The following is a 22,873-nucleotide window of genomic DNA, read 5'->3' as shown; positions in this document are numbered from 1 at the left end:
CCATAAATCCATTTTGCCTTATTTAATTACCTAAGTCAAGAAGAAAACCTTCCCTTTTGAGTAACATACCGCAAATAAGAATCCCACGTTGCCGGCCTCCCACAGAGGAAACGGAAACGGCTCCTGCCTTACAAGCGCGACAGTCAATTGCATCACTTATCTGGGGAGAGAGAGGACTTAGTGGGGTTGACCTCACCGTTGCCTGCACAAATATCCATCAAGTCTGCGACGAAACCATGCCGAAACTCCGTCTCCTGTTATTTAGTCAGACTGCCGCAGGTACTGTGTAAACCCAAGCGAAGAGAAGTCCAAGCAACGGAAGCCTCTGGTGCCCTGTCCATCCTCCCATCCCAGGCGAGGGCCCTAGTCGGCCTTCCAGCCTCCGCTTTCCCCGCCCCTCACTAGGGGACCTCCGTTCGGTAAGCAGCCAGAGGCTCCACTTCCTTCCTCGGAGCATGATGGCTGGAGACGAGGTTGGAGTGACGCTGGGACAGCCGCATCTTTCTCGCCAGGATCTCTCCACCTTGGTAGGGTTTCGCTCTGGGAGGTTGCGGAGAGAACTCAGTACGGGGATGAGTGAACCTCCCAACACTCATTTAGTGTCGTGTTTTCGGGACCAAGGATAAAGGCCATGGAGCTGGGCGCGATATGCTGCGCTTGCGCTGCCCTCTGCTCTTCTCAAGTCTGCGAGACCAGCGTGCTCGTTTGAAATTGTGTGGACCTAGGACCCTAAGGATTCGGCTGAGAAGTCCTAGTGTTAAATGTTATTAAGATTTTTACCTATGAAGGTGTTACAGAAGCGTAAATTAAACATTCTAAGTTTTGCATCTTTAAAGGTCTGGGAAGGCGTTTATACACTCATTCTTGCTGACTCCCTAAATTTCGGGCCTGGCCTTTCAGGTCTCCTGCAGAGAGAGGTGATAGTCGTCTCTTTTAAGCATAAACTTCTTTTAGGATTTATTAGCCCTATCGTTCTGTTTGTGAATTCAGACAATTTTTACAGTAAATTTTGGTAAGCAGTAGGGAGTTGAATTTATGGTGGCGTGTTATAGATTAAAAAACGAAATCAAGATCCTGGTTTGTCTTACGTGAGTTTAAAATACACCGTTTAATTGCAGGATGTTACCAAATTGACCCCACTCTCACAGGAAGTTATCAGCAGACAAGCCACAATTAACATAGGTAAGCAAATTGATCGCATAGAATTTTACAGTTTTGAACTCCTGAGGTGGCAGCCCTCTGAAATGGTTTGTAATCTCTTCTTGTAGAGTTAACTGAATTACAAGAGAGTTTAGATATGTAGGCAATGACTTTGAGCCACGAGCAAAGCACCTGCTTGATTTCCTTAATGCAGTGAATGCTCTCTATTCCTGTAAGGAGGAGGTGTTACGTAAAGACTTATATTTAAAGAAAGAGTGTGCTTTAACGATAAATATATGCATACAGTATTCATACACCAAAGGGTAAGGAAACCATGAAGATGTTATTAAATGGGATTATTTTAAGAACGGGGAATGTAAGGGGTGCCTGGGTGGCTCAGTCGGTTAAGCGTCCAACTTCAGCTCAGGTCATGATCTCCCTGTGCTGGCGTCTCAGGCCCTGGAGCCTGTTTCGGATTCATTCTCTTTCTTTTTCTCTCCCTCTCCCCCCCTCTCCCTCCCTTCTCTCTCTCTCCCTCTCTCCCCCTCCCCCACTCATCTTCTGTCTCTGAAAAGTGAGTAAACCTTAAAAAAATTTTTAAAAAATGGGGCGCCTGGGTGGTTCAGTCAGCTGAACGTCTGGCTTCAGCTCAGGTCATGATTTCACGGTTTGTGAGTTCAAGCCCCTCGTCGGGCTCTGTGCTGACAGCTCGGAGCCTGGAGCCTGTTTCGGATTCTGTGTCTCTCTCTCTGCTCCTCCCCTGCTCATGCTCTGTCTCTCAAAATAAATAAATAAACATTAAAAAATTTTAAAAAATATTTAAAAAACGGGGAATGTAAAAGCCTTGATATATAAGCTGTTATTAAGTATTTTTCCTAATCAGCACCTTCATAATTTAGAAGTTGGTTAATCTAGTAAACTTTGCATATTTTAAGGTTCCTACAAACAGTAAAACCTGGTATAAGATTCAGCTGTGATGTTACAAAAAGTTATACCACTTTTAAAGTATATTTAATTATTGTAATTAAACAAGAATTGTTTTCTAATTTTCATGAATTACTTTTTTTGTGTGAAAATTTTCATACATGTTTACTTTTCCCAAAATACTAGTAAGTTTCTAAGTATACAAAATTTTGTTTATTTTTCAGTAACTTTATTTCAGGCAGTTATTTTTTTTCTAGGTCAATAATAACTTGAATGATGATATACTGGGTATTTTTACATAGATGGCAGGTAGTTGGAAACTTCTTTGGTGTTTCAGAAAAGCTTTTGTGTAGAAGGGATACATGCAAGGAAAAAATGAATTCATTATTGCTTATATTGACATTTATAATAACTTGGTTTGGTTTTTCTAACTACACTAAAATATTTGGTGTAATTTGATGCATACAAATTAATTTTTTTGTTTTTTGTAGGTACAATTGGTCATGTTGCTCATGGAAAATCTACGGTTGTAAAAGCGATTTCTGGAGTTCATACAGTCAGATTCAAAAATGAATTGGAAAGAAATATTACAATTAAGCTTGGATATGCTAATGCCAAGGTACATAGTAGGTTGTGTAAGTAGAAGCCATTTTACATTAATTGTCAAATGTATAGATGCCAAATTTGATCTTTTCATTGAAATTTTTAGATTTATAAACTTGATGATACAAGTTGTCCTCGGCCAGAATGCTATAGATCCTGTGGAAGTAGTACACCTGATGAGTTTCCTACAGACATTCCTGGGACCAAAGGAAACTTCAGATTAGTCAGGTGATTGTTTTTTGTGGTAAACATGCTTTTTTGTCTTGTGCTAATTGAAATATAGAGATACTAAACAGTGATTTCAACCAAAGCTTGTTGCATATGAATTTTGTCAAAATGTAGGTAAGAAACTTTGAAGAATATTTTCTAGGTAAGATGTCTATAGTGCATAATAGTTGATTAAAAAGTTTTTTAAAGTGTATGTTATATAATAATAAGAGATTGAAGGCTGATTAAACTGAAGCTAAAATATGTATGTGCACATTTTCTGAAGAATTACCACATAAACAATTAAATTGTTATATTTGGTAGTTTCTTTTTTTGGGCTTTTGTTTTCAACTTTGTTTTTTTGTGTTTCTCAGAAGAAGACCAATTATTTGTTTTTGACACTTTGAAATGTTTCCATTCATTTTTGGAATATTGTTGCATGACTTTGTTGCTCATAAGAGGATATTGCCTCCACCAAGTGATGTGTATGGGTAACAGGAGTACTCTCAATGAGAGTTTAGATCATGAGGACATGAACATATAATTTTTTAAAACAATAACAGTTTAGAGTGCATGGTATACTTTTTGGTTTTTTGTTTGTTTGTTTGTTTGTTTGTTTGTTTTTAAAATCTGCCCCTGTGCATTAGATTTGCAATTCCACATTGTTTTTCAATATGCTAGAGAGCTTTAAGCAAAAATATTTTTTTTGGATGATAATTCCCATTCTGATAACAGTTGTGTTATTTTTCCCAAATCAATCTAATTTGCTTCAGATGATTACGATTTTACCTCCTGAAAACTATCAAAAATCTATTTTTTTGTTAAATTTTAGATCTAAAAACTAGAATATTCTAACAGCTTTGCTGTATATATATTTTTTTCTTTCTTCATCTTGAAATAATTATGGCCTCATAGGAAGTTGGAAAGGTGTCATAAAGGACCTTTATTCCCTTCACCTATATTTCCCCACAGTTAGAGTATTACATCAGGCCAAACACCAAAACAAGGAACTGGATGTTAGTAGAAAGTAGGTGTATAGGTCTACCTTCTTTAATCGTGTATCCATTCCTATAACTAGCACTACTTTCCAGATATAGAACTGTCGTCACCACAAAGATCACTTTCACTGCATGTTTAAGTTCCCATAATCATTCTCCCTAGAATCCCTAATCCCTGGCAACCACTGATCTGCTACAACCACGCATCTGTTACTACTAAGTTTCTTCTCTTGAAATGTGTGTAAATTGAATGTATTCTAAATTGTCTTTTGAAATTTACTCATTTTCACTCAGTATAATGTCTTTGAGGTCCATCCAATTTGTTGAGCATGTCAGTTAAATAGTTCATTGTTTTGTTTTGTTTTGTTTTTCTCTTGTTTTTAGTAATCTTTATTTTTTAAACCTGGTTTAGGCTCACAACAATATTGAACAGAAGGTGCAGAGATTTGTCATATTCCTTCAGTCTTGCGCATACATAGACTCCTCTATTTCTAACATCCCCTAACTGAATGTAGGATGTAACATTTGTTATAATCAGTGCACCTAGTATTAACACATCATTATCATACAGCATTATCAACTAGCATCCATAGTTTACCTTAGGGTTCATTCTCAGTGTTGTGCATTCTGTGGATTTCCAAAGGTTTATAAAACATGTTTCTACTATTATGCTGTCAAAGAGTAGTTTCACTGAACTAAAAATAATCCTTAGTATCCCACCTATTAACACACACTCTACCTTAACCCCCAGCAACTACTGATCTTTCTGTTGTCTCCATAGTTTTGCGCTTTTTTTTGAGAACAGTGTAAAATTGGAATCATACAATATGCAGCCTTTTAAAAAACATTTTTTTAAACATGTATTCATTTTTATGAGAGATGGAGCATGAGTTGGGGAGGGCAGAGAGAGGGAGACACAGAATCCGAAGCAGGCTCCAGGCTCTAAGTTGCCAGAACAAAATCGAACTCGGAGCTCACGTCCACGAACTGTGAGATCATGACCTGAGCCAAAGTTGGACACTTAACCAACTGAGCCACCCAGGCGCTCCCAGCCTTTTATAATTGTCTTTTGGAATTAATATAGTTTTGCGTTTTAAATGTAGGTTTGTTATCCTTTTGAGTTAATTTTTTTTAACCTATTTGCCATCTACCTTCCCTCTGGTAACCAGAAGTTTGTTCTCTATAGTTGAGTCTCTCTTGGTTTATTTCTTTCTATTTTTTTTCTCTTTGGTTGTTTGTTTTGTTTCTTAAATTCTAGTATGAGTGAAATTTCTCTCTGACTCACTGTCTTTGCTTAGCATTATATTTTTTGAGTAAATTTCTGTGCCAAGTATAAGATCTCCATCTAGATTCATTTTTTGCATGTGAATGTCCCAATTGTTTGATACCAACTAATTATTGAAAATTATCTTTGTTTGATTGTATTGCCGTGGTTCCTTTGTCAAAGGTCAGTTAACTATGAATCTATTTCTGTGGTGTCTCTTATATTTACATATTTCTCTATTTACCTGTATTACACTGTCTTAATCACTATAGCTTGTAGCTCTTTATACTTTAAGTGTTGAAGGGGTGTAGTGTATGCAATCCAATTTTGTTATTCTCCTTTAATATTTTGTGGGCTACTTTCAGTGTCTTGCCAAATCTTAGAATTCCTTTGTTAATGTACACAAAGTAACTTACTAGGGTTTTGGTTAGTATTGCACTGAATCCTGTAATTGCCTTAGAAAGAGTTTACATCTTGTCTTTTGGGTGTTACCATATATGAACTTGGACTGTCTGTCCATTTATTTAGTTTTTTGATTTTGTTCATCAGAATTTTGTAATTTTCTTCCTGGAAATTTTATATATTTTGTTAGATTTTTATCTAAGTATTTTATTTTTAGGGGTGCTAATGTAAGAGGTTTGTGTTTTTAATTTAAAATTCTAGTTCATTGGTGTCATACAGGAAGGTGTTTGACTTTTATTTATTAACCTCAAATTTATAGCCTTCTGTAATTGCTTACTAATTACAGGGGTTTGGGGTACTTTTGGATTTTATACATAGGTGGTCATATACTATGCAAATAAAAATGATTTTATTTTTCATTCATAATTTGTGTACCTTTCTTTTGCCTTACTGCATTAGCTAGGACTTCCATTATTTTCAAAAGCAGTGGTGAGAGGAACATATTTGCCTTTTCCCAATCTTAGTGAAAAAGCATTGCGTTTCTCACCATTATTTATGATGTTGACTCTGGGGTTTTGTAGGTAGTCTTTATTAATTTGACAAAGATATCCTTTATTTCTAGTTTGGTAAGAGTGTTTTTATGAAACATTGTTGGATTCTGTTAAATGTTTTTCTGCATCTGTTGATACAATAATGTGATTTTACTTTTTTTTACAGTGTATTTATTTTAAGTGAGAATACAAGCTGGGGTGAAGGGCAGAGAGGCAAAAATCCCAAGTACGCTCTCCTTTGTCAGCACAGAGCCTGATCTATGGGATCATTACAGCTGAAACTGAGAGATGCTTAACCAACTGAGCCACCCAGGTGCCCCTGAGCATCCAATTCTTGATTTCAGCTTAGGTCATGATCCCAGAGTCATGGGATCAAGCCCTCTGTGGAGTTCCATGCTAAGCGTGGAGACTTCTTAGGTCTCCATCTTTCCCCGCCCCTTCCCCCTGCTCACTTTCACACTCTAAGATAAATAACAAAACAAAGTCAACTAGACAATGAGTAAAAGACATGAAGAGCATAAATGGTAGACAAATAAACACACATTTTATGTCTCATTTGTATTTCATAAAAATATATTTTTATATTCATTTGGCTTTCAAATCATTCATATTTCCAGTACACATTGTATAAAGTCTATATCTTTCTCACTGCGGTATTTGGATTTGGGAGTTTACCTCAGATTATTTGAGCCTTATTTGTGTACAACTAATTTTATCTGTTTTGTAATGATATTTAGTCATTTTAATTTCAGCTGGTACTCTAATTTTAAAAGTTTGGAGGATTATGTTATGAAACTGGTTGGCAGCTAGATTACTTTTAAGGTGATATATCCTTAGGAAGTCAATCCATGATTTTCATGTTTAAGAATTACTTGATTTTAAAGCTGATTATTTCTTGATTGTTAGACATGTTTCCTTTGTTGACTGTCCTGGCCATGATATTTTGATGGCTACTATGCTGAATGGTGCAGCAGTAATGGATGCAGCTCTTCTGCTGATAGGTAAGTAATATCAGAATTGGTTTGATCGGTTCATGTGGGGCCAATACAAAATGGAATATTTAAAGAGTAAGTAGAGCCATACATGGGAGCTAGCAGGTTATCCAAGTTAACATCCATGTGTGCCACCTATGATAAAATACTAAAGAAAATTAACCTGATGCTGATATCTTGTGACAATTCTTATGGTAGTATGTTTCCTTTCCACCCAGAAATCATTATTATGTTAACAGAGCATTGTTCTTACTATTATTTTATTTAGAATTTTTCACATAAAAGTATACAGAGTGGCGGAGGGTGTTTTTTAATATCTTTGGGTTGTCCACAGCATTATTAACATTATATTGACATTCTGTTGGTATATAATGGTTTTTTGGGTATAATTCTCATTCAAATGAAATGACATGACGGCCTGCATTAGAGGTGTTGATTTTTTTAATGTTTATTTTGTGAAAGCATGCATAAATGGGGGAGGGATACAGAAAAAGGAACATAGAATTCCAATTAACCTCCATGCTCAGCACAGACCCTGATGTGGGGCTCGATTTCACAACCACGAGATCATGACCTAGCTGAAATCAAGACTGAATGCTTAACCAACTGAGCCACTTAGGCATCCCAAGGCCTGCATATAGGTTTTCAAAGCTAGGGATTTGCTTTCTTCCTTATGTGAAGTGTCAAATTTTGTGATTAGAGGCTATGTGGAGTTTTGTGCCAAATGTACAGTTAAAGGGCACTATCTCCACCCAGGACTGCCATGTGACAGCAGCTGTAAATTTTGAAAGTTCCATAAACCATCCTGAAATTGTTAATTTATTAGACTCAGATCTCACTGAAAACTGTTACATTGAATGGTTATTATGATTTATTACAGGGAAAGAATGAAAATTAAGATGAACCAAAGGTGGAAACAAATAGGGCAGAGTCCAAGAGATTTTTCAACTATTAAACTTCAGTTGTCCTTTCTCTGGAGGCAGAGGTTACTCTCAGCATCATTGTGTAACATTAATCATGAAATGTTCCACCATAAATGGGCTCTGCTGACTATCAGTGTTGGGGGTTTCCATAATGTAGCCATAAATAACAAATTGCCCTCATGGTTGATTTTAGTCTCCAGATCTGCTAAGACCTCCTGTCCTCAATGCCCAACTCTAAATTAGATGGTTGGACTCTCTGGCATGTCTACCGTCTAAGATTATGCGGTTTGGCACCCTATCCTGAGATTTAGTGTAGTTCACCCCTACCCTGAAATAGACATTCTAATCAGGAATGATAGCTCTTATCTTCAAGAAGCCCAGCACAAAGCGAGACCAATTTGGGCCAGGACAAATGCTTTTTTACATAGGGGTACACTTTTCAAGAAGTATGGTATAAGACATTTAATATTACAACTTGGGGAAAGAAATTATTAGGCTGTGTTAAAAATTAGGTACTTCTTTGTAATACATAGTTGGTTGTTTTTGCAGATCCTGTGTTCCTTTTGTTAACAAATAGTCGTAATTGCTATCCATTGCTGTATAGCAAAGTACCTGAAAACCTGATAGCTTAGGAAAACATACATTTATTCAATGTTTCTGTGACTCTCTGGGTAAAGATCTCAAATTTACAGTAATCTCTGTAGGAACTACTGTTACATTAAGACTTGTCAGGGGCTGGAGAGTCTGATTTTAAGTTCACTTACACCTCATTTTCTCCTCATGTGGGCCTCTCCATAAATTATCCAGTTGTCCCCCTGAAATTTCACCTGTTTTGAAAGAAGCAAAGAGCTTCCAAGCAGGAAGCCAGAGTCTTTGTGATCGAACTTAAGAACTGGCATCCCATCACTGTTGGGATATTTTCTTTGTTATTGGAAGGATTCATTAGAGCCATGTGGTATTTAAAGGGAAGGATTTCATAGGGTGCAAATATCAGAGCATGGAGACTAATGGAATTGTGGTTGTTTTCTTGTGTCCTCTTGGATAATTATAGTTCATTGACTACACTAAGCAACTTTCCCTCTTGACTATTCTCAATATCTCAAGACTAGATAGAATCAGAGGGTGTTATGTTATGTCTGAATAATAGAATCAGAGGGATATATGTTATGTCTGAAAGACTCTGGAAGAATCCAGATTCATTTTTTGTTTTTTTGACATTTGTTTATTTTTGAGACAGAGTGCAAGCGGGGGAGGGACAAAGAGGAAGACACAGAATCCAAAGTAGGCCCTCTGCTGGAAGCTCAGATCCTCACATGGGGCTCCAACTCATGTACTGTGAGATCATGACCTGAGCCAAAGTTGGAGGCTTAACCAACTGAGCCATGTGCCCCAGAAGCCAGATTTGTTCACTCCAAGCATTTTTGTCCTTAGGATAAGAGTTTAAATAGCTGGAGCTGGGAGAATCCAGGGAAATTAGTCATGAAGTTTAAATGGACTTAAAGAGATACTTGGCAGTGGTAAAAGGAATTTGCTTTGAGTAGGAAATACAAAAGTCTCTTTTATTGGATGCTAATTCTTACTACTCATCTTATGTATTTGTTTTTTAATTTTTCATCATCAATTTAGCTGGTAATGAATCTTGTCCTCAACCTCAGACCTCTGAACATCTGGCAGCCATAGAAATAATGAAACTGAAACATATTTTGATTCTGCAAAATAAAATTGATTTGGTAAAGGAGAGTCAGGCTAAAGAACAGTATGAACAGATACTTGCATTTGTACAAGGTAAGACCGTAATATTTAGTAAGTGTATGAGTCATTTTCAGAGGTATTTAACCCAGAAGTCTTAGTATAATTATAAAAACAGTGAATTGAAGAGTTATAACCCTTATTTCTCTGCCTACAACTTTACACTTTTATTGCTTTTAGCCATCTGACAGAAGTAGTAAAATGTTGAATTTGATGAAATTTGTATATGAGCCAAAAAACAAGTTCTATTCTATAAATGTTACCAATTGATTTAGGGGCATTTTGTTTTGAGAGGTAAACACTTGTTTTTGTCAATGTCATCTTTTTATCATGATAATAAAACATGAAACACATCATGAATTTGTGTTTCATCAAACACATCATGAATTTGTGTTTCATCTTTGCCTAGGGTGCCAGGCGAATCCTCTATTAATAAAATCTTAGCACATGTTCTGCTGTCAACACCAGCACCAATCATATGTTTAAAAAAAACTCTTCCCAGTGATGGTAACATGAATGAAAGCATCTTTTTTTTTTTTCCTGTTCTATTCTCTTTATTCTAACTCTGCTTCCTCTCATTGAGTATCTATTTCCAGAATTGGAACTGATGGTACTTTAATCTTTTTTTTTTTTAATTTTTTTTCACATTTCTTTACTTGAGAGAGAGAGAGAACAAGTGGCAGAGAGGCAGAGAGAGAAGGAGACACAGAATCCAAAGCAGGCTCCAGGCTCTGAGCTGTCAGCACTGAGCCCCATGTGGGGCTCAAACTGACAAACCGTGAGATCATGACCTGAGCCCAAGTCAGATGCTTAACCGACTGAGCCCCCCAGGTGCTGCCAGGGCCTTAATCTTTGTAGTGATCCTTTCACAAAAACCTATTTTTCTTATTTGGGGCAAGATAAGAATATACTTTGGACATACATATTTGGACAATATACTTTGGTTCCTTGTTTTTTTCCTTGTCAGAGGACTGGCTATATTTGCCAGATTATGTATGTAATTCCCTTACGGAGCATAGTATTTGCTTTTAGAGGTGAAAACAAACAAAATATTATGTATCTTTCTAAACAGAATGATTACTTCTCATTTGTTGTTGACCTTTTGTGTAGAGATGCTGGAATACCTATTTTAGTGATCTTAATTGCTCTGTCAAATGTGAATAACAGTTTCTATAGAACTTTGTCAAATTTTGATCTTTGTGGTTTCTCATATAGGTACAGTAGCAGAAGGAGCTCCTATTATTCCAATTTCTGCTCAACTGAAATATAATATTGAAGTTGTCTGTGAGTATATTGTAAAGAAAATTCCAGTACCTCTAAGAGACTTTACTTCCGAACCTCGACTTATTGGTAAGGAGTTAACTTTTTAGCCTTTAACTTTTGACTGTATCTTTTCACATTGTTGATCCACTGTGTTTCAAATACATTCACATTATGAGGTACTAGAACATTTATCAGTGTTCTAGGGGTTAGGACTTCAGTGTGAATTATTAAGTATGGAAAAGTGCGATAGACAAATATGTAGGTGGCTAATTATTAAGGGTGAGGGCAGGCATTTTTTGTCCCAGAAAAGTCATCCTTTCACATAATTATACACATACACTATTATGTTCTCATCAAATTGTTACATTGTACTTCATAGATACAGCATAAAAACATGTCAATTACTGACCTAGTAGATTTCATTTTGCAGTATAAGAAACTGCATTAGGGATTGGGATGACAATATTTCCCTACAAAGCCACCTGTAAGATAGAGATGTCAAGGGGCTGCTCATGTATAAAAGCTAACTTGAGTTAGTATTTCTTCTAATTAAAATAACAGGATAAGCTTTATGGTTTCTTTCCTTTCTTCCCTATTCTCTTTACAGTTATTAGGTCTTTTGATGTCAACAAACCTGGCTGTGAGGTTGATGACCTTAAAGGTGGTGTGGCTGGTGGCAGTATTTTAAAGGGTGTATTAAAGGTAAACTGAATTGCCACCCCTTCCTTCTTAAATGGAAAAAAATATATATAGTTGAACAAAATCTGAAACTTAATTTTATAACAATGTACTGTTTTATTTACTGCTTTGTATTTTACATATGTCTGGTGTAATAAAAATAGATTTCTTATATGTAGTTGCCTAATAATAGAGTGGTTATTAACCTTATAACTTTTTTACATTGTTAAATTTTTTATCCTTTTTAAAGAAATGTTTGAAATTATTGTTGCAAGTAGATGCCTTTTCATATTAGCAATCTACCAATTTAAGGGTCTATTTTAAATTCTCTCTTCTATGTTTTAGGTGGGCCAAGAGATAGAAGTCAGACCTGGCATTGTTTCCAAAGATAGTGAAGGAAAACTCATGTGTAAACCAATCTTTTCCAAAATTGTATCACTTTTTGCAGAACACAATGATCTTCAGTATGCTGCTCCAGGGGGTCTTATTGGTAAAAATTTTCCTTTAATTCTTAGCTTTTATTACTGGTTAGTCATGTTACTTTTTGTGTGTAATGGGTTAAGACTATTTATCTCTAATTCAGTATTTTAATTCAGTATGGAAAAGTGAGATAGACAAATATGTAGGTGGCTAAGTTGTTGATTTTAGATTGTAATATATTTTATGTGTTTCTTAGAAAATATTTTTATGTAGTGGGCTCCCTGGGCTCCTCAGTCGTTAAGTGTCCGATTGGTGCAGATCATGATCATTGTCCTGAGATCAAGCCCTATGTCACCCTCTGCACTTACTGTAGAGACTGCATGGGATTGTTTCTCTCCCTCTCCATCTGACCCTCTGCTGTGTGTGCACACTCTTGCTCTCTTAAAAAAGAGAGTGAGAGGGGCGCCTGGGTGGCGCAGTCGGTTGAGCGTCCGACTTCAGCCAGGTCACGATCTCGCGGTCCGTGAGTTCGAGCCCCGCGTCTGGCTCTGGGCTGATGGCTCAGAGCCTGGAGCCTGTTTCCGATTCTGTGTCTCCCTCTCTCTCTGCCCCTCCCCCGTTCATGCTCTGTCTCTCTCTGTCCCAAAAATAAATAAATGTTAAAAAAGAGAGTGAGAGAGACGAAGGAAGGGAGGGAGGCAGGGAGGGAGAAAGAATTAAAAGTGTATTTTTATATAGAAAGAATAATACATGATGGTTGTTGTGGAGTAAGCTAAATACTAGCAAAGTTTAATGATTTAGCATTTAAAAAACTTCACTAAAGTAAATGCATTTTATTCACGCTTCAAACTCTTTTGTTATTTGTTTGCTTTTTATGTAAATTTTACAATTGGAAAGTTACCCACAAGTATCACCTGTATCATGAGATCATGTTTGTGCTGAGGTTGACAATGAAAGTTACTATTTTGAAGGAACTGCTAAATTAATATATGGGTATTCTAGTTCCTTACACACTGATTACACATATCCAGGAAAAATCAAAATTTTAAGAGAGATTCTGTTGATAGTTTTCTTTTGTATTAAAGGAGAATTTATCTTTTGGTTTTATGTGTTTTAGCTATATATTTCATAGATCACTTTGAAAATGTCATCTAGGGGAGCCTGGGTGGCTCAGTTGGTTAAGCGGCCGACTTCACCTCAGGTCATGGTCTCGCGGTCTGTGAGTTCGAGCCCCGCGTCTGGCTCTTTGCTGACAGCTCAGAGCCTGGAGCCTGTTTCAGATTCTGTGTCTCCCTCTTTCTGACCCTCCCCCGTTCAGACTCTGTTTCTCTCTGTCTCAAAAATAAATAAACGTTAAAAAAGTTAAAAAAAAAAAAAGAGAAAGAAAATGTCATCTAATTTAATCATGGTACAAGTTTCTGATGAGAAATAGTCTAAATATTATTGAGGCTTCCTTGTGCATTTTCAGTTGCATCTTATTGCTTTGCAATAGTTTGTGATTATTGGTCAGTATAAGTTTATTTTTAATTCCAGTATAGTTAACATACAGTGTTACAGTTCAGATATACAGTACAGTGATCAGTAATTTTATACAGGGGCACCTGGCTAGCTCATTTGGTAGAGCATGAGACTCTTGATCTCAGGGTTGTGAGTTCAAACTCCATGTTAGGTGTAGAGATTAGACAACAATAAAATCTTTTAAAATATAATAACAATAATAATTCTATACATTACTGAGTCCTCACCATGAAAAGTGTACTCTTGACTCCATTACCTATTTAACCCATCCTCTACGTACCTCCTCTCTGGTAATCATCAGTTTCTTCTCTGTAGTTAAGAATCTGTTTTTTGCTCTTTTTTTTCTTTGTCCATTTGTTTTATTTCTTAAGTTCCCCATATGAGTGAAATCAGAGGCTGTTTGTCTGTCTCTAACTGACTTCACTTAACGAAGCCTCTAGATCCAACCATGCTGTTGAAAATGGCAAATTTTCATTCTTTTTTATGGTGTAGTGTACATATATGTATGGTGCATCTTTTTGCATTTTATAGATGGACGTAGGCTGCTTCATATTTTGGTTATTATAAATAATGGTGCAGTAGACATAGCAGCGCATAAAGCTTTTTGAACCAGTGTTCAAAATTCATATTCTTTGGCTAAATACCCAGTAGTGGAATTAACGGACCATATAGTAGTTGTTAACTTTGTGAGGAAACTTCCTACTCTTTTCCAGAGTGGCTGAACCAGTTTGTAGTCCCACCAACAGTGTAAGAAGATTCCTTATTTTCCACATTCTCACCAATACCTGTTTTTTGTTTTGTTTTGTTTTGTTTTGTTTTTTGTTTTAGCCATTCTGACAAGTGAAAACTCATTGTGGTTTTCATTTGCATTTCCCTGATAATGGGTGATGTTAAGCATCTTTTCATGTGTCTGTTGGCCATCTGTAAGTCTTCTTTGAAAAAAATATCTGTTCATGTTTTCAGCCCATTTTTTAACTGGGATATTTGTTTATGGGGATGATGAGCTGTATAAGGTGTATATCAGTTCTTTATATATATTTTTTTAATTTTTTTTTTTAACGTTTATTTATCTTTGAGACACAGAGAGACAGAGCATGAATGGGGGAGGGTCAGAGAGAGAGAGACACACAGAATCCGAAACAGGCTCCAGGCTCTGAGCAGTCAGCACAGAGCCAGACGCAGGGCTCGAACCCACGGACCGCGAGATCACGACCTGAGCCGAAGTCAGACGCTTAACCGACTGAGCCACCCAGGCGCCCCAATTTATATATTTTAGATACTAATCTCTTACTGAATATATTATTTGTAAAATATCTTCTCCCATTCTGTAGGTTGCTTCTTAGTTTTATTAATCATTTCCTTTGTTATTTCAACTTTTTTTTTCCTTCAGTATTCTTTTTGTTTCTCTTCTCTGCCTCTGGGACTTTGTGCATTTGTCGGCACGCTTGATGTTGGTCATGCTGAGACTGTTCATTTTTATTTTTTATTTTTGCTCAGAATGAATAATCTCAATTGACCTATCTTCAAGTTTGCCCATTCTTTTTCCTGTTTCATAATGCTGTTGAGCCGCTTTGGTGATGGCTCCTTTCAACTATTAATGCTTTCCAACTCCAGAATGTCACTTGGTTTCTTCATATTGTGTATGTCATCTATTTGAGACATCTTTTTCATATTTTTCTTTCAGTTCTTTAGACATAATTTTCTTTAGTCTTTACATATATTTAAAATATGCCGACTTAGTCTTTGTTTAGTAAGCCTAAGATCTCTAGGTCTTCATGAACAGTTGTTTTTAAATTGCTTTTGTTCCTATGTAGGGGCCATACTTCTTGCCTTGCCAGTCTGTCTCATGGCTTTTTTTTTTTTTTTTTACTTTTTAAAATAGTTTTTTATTTATTTTTGAGAGAGAAAGAGCTCAGGGGTGGGGGCAGAGAGAGCGGGAGAGAGAATCCCAAGCAGGCTGTTTGCTGTCTGTTCAGAAGAGCATTTTGGGAATTGACTTACAAATGATAATGGGAAGATCATGACTTGAGCTGAAGTTGGACAGTCAACCTACTATGCCACCAGGTGCTCAGTATGTCTCATCACTTTCTATTGAGCAACATTTTAAATGATATAATGTGTCCCCTCTAGAGAGTAGATTCTCTCCTCTCCTAAGGGTTTCTTCTGCTGCTGTTGTTGTTATTGAAAACAAAGTCATTTGTTAATTTACTGACTTTCTGAGGTAAGTCTATGATGTCTGCTTTCTTTGCATGTGCACCCTTTGAAGTGTGGCTTGGTTGGCTTACTCAGCTAGTAATTATACAGAAAGAAATTTCCTTAATACCTAGAACCAATAAGTCTCAATCTTTGCTAAAAGTTCTGTTGATGCATGCTTTGAGCTCTGAGCTAGGCAATTAACAACTCTGTCTCATCCTTCATTTTCATTATAAGACCAACTAGATGAGAGAGTTTAAAGCACTATCAGATCTTTCCTCTTCATATCTTCTGTTCATTTTTTTTAAATTGGAGTATATGTTTTTGGTGGTGTAGTGTTATATAAGTTATTTGTATATTTTAGATACTAATCTCTTGGTGAATGTATTATTTGCAAAATATCTTCTCCCATTCCGTAGGGATGCACAGCCCTACACACACATGTTATTCACTGGATTTGTAGGAATATGTCAAACTTTTCAAATCTCCCATGGACACAAAAGCTTTTCCTTCTTTTTTTTTTTTTTCCTGAATTTATTTATTTTGAGAGACAGCATGTGCATTTGAGTGGGGAGGGGCAGAGAGAGAGAATCCCAAGCAGGTTCCAATGTCTTAAGGAGACTATGTGGAATGAGATCATGACCTGAGCCCCAAAACCAAGAGTCAGACACTTAACTGATTGAGCCTCCCAGGTACCCTAACCTGTTCTTTAAAAAAAACAACCAACCAGACAACTTTTTGGTTAATGTGTTTGCCACCAACTGTTATCCTTCAGTTACATAAGGAAAAAAAATTTTTATATTAGGCATCCAGATAATCTTGAAAAGTGGAATCTTCCGGGAAAACATCAAACTAACCAAATGATAGTCCTCTGGGAGTCAGGCTTACCTTTCTAGTTTGTTTAACAAAAATATAGCTTTTATTGTAGCAGAAACTTAAATTTTATAAATACAGTGTAAATCTTTTCATGTTTTATTGGAAATGCTGTTCACACTTTAACATACTTTAACTTGGTAAATATTGTAGAGAGAAGGAAAAAGTAACTAGATTCAAGACATGTGAAAGAAAACTGTCTATAACTCCGTGTCTAAACTTAGAAACGAGGTCTTAAATTGGTTAGTAAATTAAGATTTAATTTGATCTCAACTCTTTTACAACGTGTCTAGAAACTAGAAGCTAGGAAATGTCAGTGAATTTGGGAGAAAGTTGTGTGATGTTGAAAATTATTACTTTACTATTTAAGTTTTTAAAAGGAATTGCATGAATTGAAGGGAGAAAGAAAGCTACTATCCTTGCTACTTTCCAGGACAAATGCAGGTTGGTTAACAACTGTCACAGAGATGATGAGTTATGGTTGGCCTAGGACAAGTTAAAATGTCATTTAGTTTTTACTGTTCTTACTGATATTCAGATGTTCTTTTCTTTTTTTTAATATTATTTTTTGTTTTAAATATGTTTTACTTATATCTGAGAGAGAGATCAAACTACTAGCAGGGGAGGGACAGAGAAAGAGGGAGACACAGATTCTGAAGCAGGCTCCAGGCTCTGAGCTGTCAGCGCAGAGCATGTTGCAAGGCTCAAACACATGGACCCTGAGATCATGACCTTAGCCAAGATCAAATGCTTAATTGACTGGGCTACCCAAGTGCTCCTGAAATTCAACATGATTTCTTCAGGAAATACTCCACAAAATGTGTCAAGCCTTTGGTTATATTCCCCAACTTTAGAAGTGATTCTGACTTTTTTGTCAATTCTTCATCGTGTGTATGGAAAAGAGCCTGGAAGGCCTTTACCACATCATTTTACTGACACTTTTTACTTGTTATACTTTATTATATGTGTATAATAATAAAAGCTCACTGTATATGACTGGATTTTTTTTTTTGATGAACAAGGAAATTCTGGGAATGTTTTTGTGTACCTTTTTATTGTACCTATTATATACAAACATACAAGAATGGTGTGATGACAATCCTGTATACCTGCCAACCAACATCAACAATTGCCCGTTTTCTTTCTGCAAATCAGTCATAATAAACTTTGTAATTTATCAATTTTAAGATTGACTATCTTATTAACTGAAATTTGTTTTCTGTTAAGCAGTTATTCCTTTAGAATTTAAATCAATCTTTTTATTCTTAAATTTTCATCAAGGCCAATGTTCCTGTGTTTTTAGACAAATCAGGGATTTGCTTGAAGGGGAATTGTACTACCAGATTTTGATTATGTAGCTATAATATGGTATGAGTATACTATAATTTAGTTAAATTGTATAGAATACATGTACTGCTTTGACTAACTTTTAAGTTTCTAAACATTTTAAGAAATAGAAAGTTGGAATGTGTGATATACATATCTTATTTCACATTAGGAGTTGGAACAAAAATTGACCCCACTTTGTGCCGGGCTGACAGAATGGTAGGACAGGTGCTTGGTGCAGTTGGAGCTTTACCGGAGATCTTCACAGAATTGGAAATCTCCTATTTCCTACTAAGACGACTTCTAGGTGTACGCACAGAAGGAGACAAAAAAGCAGCAAAGGTATATCCTTTTTGTATTTCAGAAACACAAAGAACAGGATGTTTCAACCACTTCCATTTTCCTCTTTTTTATTTTTATTTTTTGGAAGAACTTTTTTTTCTTATACAACTTTTCTTTAATATTTATTTATTTTTGGGAGAGAGAGAGACAGAGTCAGAGCGGGAGCAGGGGAAGGGGCAGAGAGAGAGGAAGGCACAGAATCCAAAGCAGGCTCTGGGCTTCGAGCTGTCAACACAGAGCATCATGTAGGGCCCCAGTCTGTGAACCATGAGATCATGACCTGAGCCTAAGTTGGACACTCAACCGACTGAGCCACCCAAGTGCCCCACTTTTTTAAGTTTTATTTGTTTTAAGAGCAAGAGAGATAGAACTAGCAAGGGTGGGGCAGAGAGAAGGGAAGAAAGAGACTCCCAAGCAGGCTCCACACCAGCCACACAACCCTTTGTGGGGCTTGAAACCACAAACTGTGAGGTTATGACCTAAGCCAAAACCAAGAGGTGTACATGTAACTGGCTGAGCCACTCAGGCACCCCAATTTCCCTCTTTTATATTAAAATGGAATTAGTGGTGCCTGGGTGGCTTAGTTTATTAAATGTCTGATTCTTGATTTCAGCTCAGGACATTGAGTGCCGTGTCAGATTCAGTGCAGAGTCTCCTTCGCTCTCCCTCTCTCCCTGCCCCTCTTGCCCGTGCTCTTTCTCTTAAAATAAGTAAATAAAAGTAAATTAAAAAACAAAATATATTTTTTAAAAGTATAAGATAGAATTATAAAAAGTTGACTAATTTGAAATTTTCTATATAGCAACCAGTCATAAGTCAAGTTACAGGTTTTTTTTTTTAAAGTGTGTTTGTGTCACAAATTTTAAAGACTGACTTCCTGGTATACGTGTGACTTTAAAAATTTTTTTTGATGAGATTTGGGTGACTGATAAAGTATAAATGTATAATCTTTTTGTAGATAGAGCACTTTGGTGATAGTTATCAGTAGCAAAAGAGCAATATAGAGTTCTATATTAACTTTTACTGGACTTTTTTATAGTAGCAGAAATATTTTCTGTACCCCATTATGACTGTTACATTTTAAATTACATTTTAAATTCCAGTTTTACTTTAGATCTTACTAGTGGTTGACCAGATGCTTAAAATTTTACCTTATGTATATGCAATGTTAAATTGGATACAGTATTTCCATTATAGTAGTTAAAATTCTGTATAAACATAGTCATAAAGTGCTTTTCATATTAGAACAATTATGATCATTAAAAAAATAAAGATCGTTTCCAGCATGAGTCATGTGTTTATAAAATTTATGTTTGTCATTTTGGGGAGAGTTTCTGTAATAATGATACTTTTTTTTTTTGTTTGACTTTAATGAAATAATGAAGACCTTAAAAACAATTATCTGAACTTGAACATTAGGCTGTAAGTATGGACAAGAGCAGTAAGCAGTATAGAGGCTAGTAATTATTAATTACTAGAAATATAACACCTACAAGTTATGTAGTAGGTGTTACCCAATTTTATAGGAGCCAGATAGTTACAATATGTAGTTTAGTTTGCATTTTAATGGAGTTAGACCTCCCAAGCCCACCTATTATATTATTCTTGTCTTGCTGCCTCTTTCAAGAAATTGTGTATACCGTCTCTAACACAAGTCTCTTCATAATTTTAAGAGTTTCATCTATGTTATATTTAGTAGCTTATTTTAATGGTAGACCATATGTATGTTCATTTAGTGCTAAATAAATCTTTTGTTTTGATACTTGTAGGATATATAGACTTCAAATCTCATTAAATGTAATTTGTGCAGAATTTTTTTTATAGTTTATTTTTTTCCAACGGTATGTGCTAAATTTTCACTTTGAGAAAACATTTTACTAATATAATGGTTTGTTTTTTTTTCTTATTTCCCTAGGTGCAAAAGCTCTCTAAGAATGAAGTGCTTATGGTGAACATAGGGTCCCTGTCAACAGGAGGAAGAGTTAGTGCAGTCAAGGCTGATTTGGGTAAAATAGTTCTCACTAATCCTGTGTGCACAGAAGTAGGGGAAAAAATTGCCCTTAGCCGAAGAGTTGAGAAACATTGGCGGTAAGTTTGTCAGCTTTGCCACTGTTTTAATCAAGAAAAACAGGAAGAGCCCCTAGCTGACTCAGTCTCAGAAAAGCATGTGACTCTTAATCTCAGGTTCGTGGGTTCAAGTCCCACATTGAGTGTAGAGATTACAAAAGAAAGAAAGAAGTAAACTTAAAACAGCCTATTTTCTTGTGGTTTATTCATTCTTGACACTGTATGTACACAATTATGCACACTTCTCCTTTTTTAAAACATTTAGAAAAATTTTAATTGCAGTATAGTTAATATGCAGTGTAATAGTTAGTTTCAAGTTAGTTTCAAGTATACAGCATGGTGATTCAACACTTCCATACATATCTGGTCCTCATAAGTGCCCTACTTAATCTCCATCCCTACCCATTCACTCTTCTCCCCATCCACTTCCCATCTGGTAACCATCTGTTTGGTCTCTAGAGTTAAGAGTCTGTTTCTTGATTTGCCTCTCATTTGTTTTGTTTCTTAAATACCACATATGAGTGAAATCATATGGTATTTGTCTTTCTCTGACTGACTTATTTCACTTAGCATTATACTCACTAGCTCCTTTCATATCCTTGCAGCTGGCAAGATTTCATTCCTTTTGATGGCTGAATAATATTTTATTATGTATATATAATATATATATATATATGCCACTTTTGTTTGTTTGTTTGTTTAAAGAGAGAGAGTAGGAGCGGAGAGGGAGAAAGATACAAAAAAGAATCCTAAACAGGCTCCACACTCAACTTGGAGCCTGGTGTGGGGCTGCATCCCATGACCCAGTGACCATGAACTGAGCTGAAATTAAGGGTTAGACGCTCATCCAACTGAGCAACTCATGCACTTCTATACCATTTCTTCTTTAACCATTAATAAGTCAGTGCACATATTCTCTGATTCCATAATTTGGCTATTGTAAATAATGTTGCTATAAACATAGGGGTGCATGTATCGCTTTGAATTAGTACTTTTGCATTCTTTTGGTAAATTTCTAATAGTGCAATTGCTGGATCATAGGGTAGTTCTGTTCTTAGTTTTTTGAGGAACCTCCACACTGTTTTCCAGAGTGGCTCCACCAATTTGCATTCCCACCGACAGTGCAAGAGGATTCCTTTTTCTCCACATCCTCATCAACACTTGTTTCTTCCTTTTCCTTGAATTCAGTGGTTTTCATGGCTTTAATTGTCAGCTATGTATTTATATAACTGAAATCTGTATTTCCAATCCTAATTTGTAAACCTGTAGTTCAGTTTTTTACTTCATATACTGCAACTGGCTGACTTTCCTTTATCTCAGACACATGTACAAAATCAAACAATTCAGAATCTTTTGACTTTTTATCTGTGTACTGTATTCTCACACACACCCACAACTTAGTTTTGTGTTTTGTCTTTTAAACCTCTGATTAGTTTGCATAGTCTGTACCTCTTACTATTTCAGTATGTATAAGAGTAATGTTAGTGTATTCAACCACTTCTAGAATTTTAACTTTGACAAAAATACTAAAATCTGCATTTCAGATAGTAATTTTATCTTTGTCTCAATATTGTTGTTTATTTCCCTCACTTCAATCCTAGGATCACACATTTCACTTCCCTTTTGTTTCTACAAATCTTTTTTATAGGGAGCTTTCTTAGCCTTTCTTTATCTTAAAATGAATTGACATTTAAACAATACAAGCCACTTAATTTCTCATGTTAAAATTGAAGTTATGTGTTCAAGGCCAGACAGTGGTATGTCCTTATTAGGAATCACATGCTGAGAGCATACAAAATCTGAATACATCTACTTCATGAGGCTAATTTTGTTCATCCTAATAAGTTGTCTGTAACAAACCTCTTTTTACACTTGCAACTCATAAACTATCTATAGGGAGAACATTGGACTCTGCAAATAGCATATTCCTCCCAAACACTTTCTGTTGGTTATTCCTTATTATTATTTTTTTAATTAAGTAATATCCGTGCCTAAAATGGGCCTTTAATTTATAATCCCAAAATCAAGAAATCACATGCTCTACTGACTGAGCCAACCAAGATTGACCTTGTCTCTAGAAATAACCAAATCATGTTTTCTTTAACTCTCTTACTTCTTTACATTTATCACTCCGAATTCCCTATTTCTTATTTATTTATATATGTCTGTCTATTTGTGTGACTCAAAGGTGACTCAGAAATATTTACTCAGTGAATTATGATCCATTACTGTTTGTTTTTATTTTTTTATTTTTTTTATTTAAAAAAAAATTTTTTTTTTCAACGTTTTTATTTATTTTTGGGACAGAGAGAGACAGAGCATGAACGGGGGAGGGGCAGAGAGAGAGGGAGACACAGAATCGGAAACAGGCTCCAGGCTCCGAGCCATCAGCTCAGAGCCCGACGCGGGGCTCGAACTCACGGACCGCGAGATCGTGACC

General features: G+C 36.0%; 1 protein-coding gene across 1 annotated transcript in view; it reads left to right on the top strand.

Annotated features, from left to right (window-relative positions):
- The first annotated feature begins 395 nt into the window (after nucleotides 1-395).
- The window catches only part of LOC121024741 (eukaryotic translation initiation factor 2 subunit 3), a 29,439-nt gene continuing 6,961 nt past the window's right edge, over nucleotides 396-22,873 (top strand). Inside the window, exons 1-11 of the mRNA XM_040466958.1 lie at nucleotides 396-527; nucleotides 1,119-1,182; nucleotides 2,556-2,683; nucleotides 2,774-2,895; nucleotides 6,996-7,090; nucleotides 9,631-9,789; nucleotides 10,969-11,103; nucleotides 11,624-11,718; nucleotides 12,040-12,184; nucleotides 18,197-18,366; nucleotides 20,282-20,454. Coding sequence (XP_040322892.1) covers nucleotides 456-527; nucleotides 1,119-1,182; nucleotides 2,556-2,683; nucleotides 2,774-2,895; nucleotides 6,996-7,090; nucleotides 9,631-9,789; nucleotides 10,969-11,103; nucleotides 11,624-11,718; nucleotides 12,040-12,184; nucleotides 18,197-18,366; nucleotides 20,282-20,454 — 1,358 coding nt within the window. The 5' untranslated portion in view covers nucleotides 396-455. The remainder of the gene's footprint in view (nucleotides 528-1,118; nucleotides 1,183-2,555; nucleotides 2,684-2,773; nucleotides 2,896-6,995; nucleotides 7,091-9,630; nucleotides 9,790-10,968; nucleotides 11,104-11,623; nucleotides 11,719-12,039; nucleotides 12,185-18,196; nucleotides 18,367-20,281; nucleotides 20,455-22,873) is intronic.

The sequence above is a fragment of the Herpailurus yagouaroundi genome, unplaced genomic scaffold (assembly GCF_014898765.1).
Source record: "Herpailurus yagouaroundi ecotype Mexico unplaced genomic scaffold, PumYag 67050, whole genome shotgun sequence".
NCBI lineage: Eukaryota > Metazoa > Chordata > Mammalia > Carnivora > Felidae > Herpailurus > Herpailurus yagouaroundi.
Note: the sequence above shows the minus strand (reverse complement) of the source record. Positions and strands in the feature narration are given on the sequence as shown.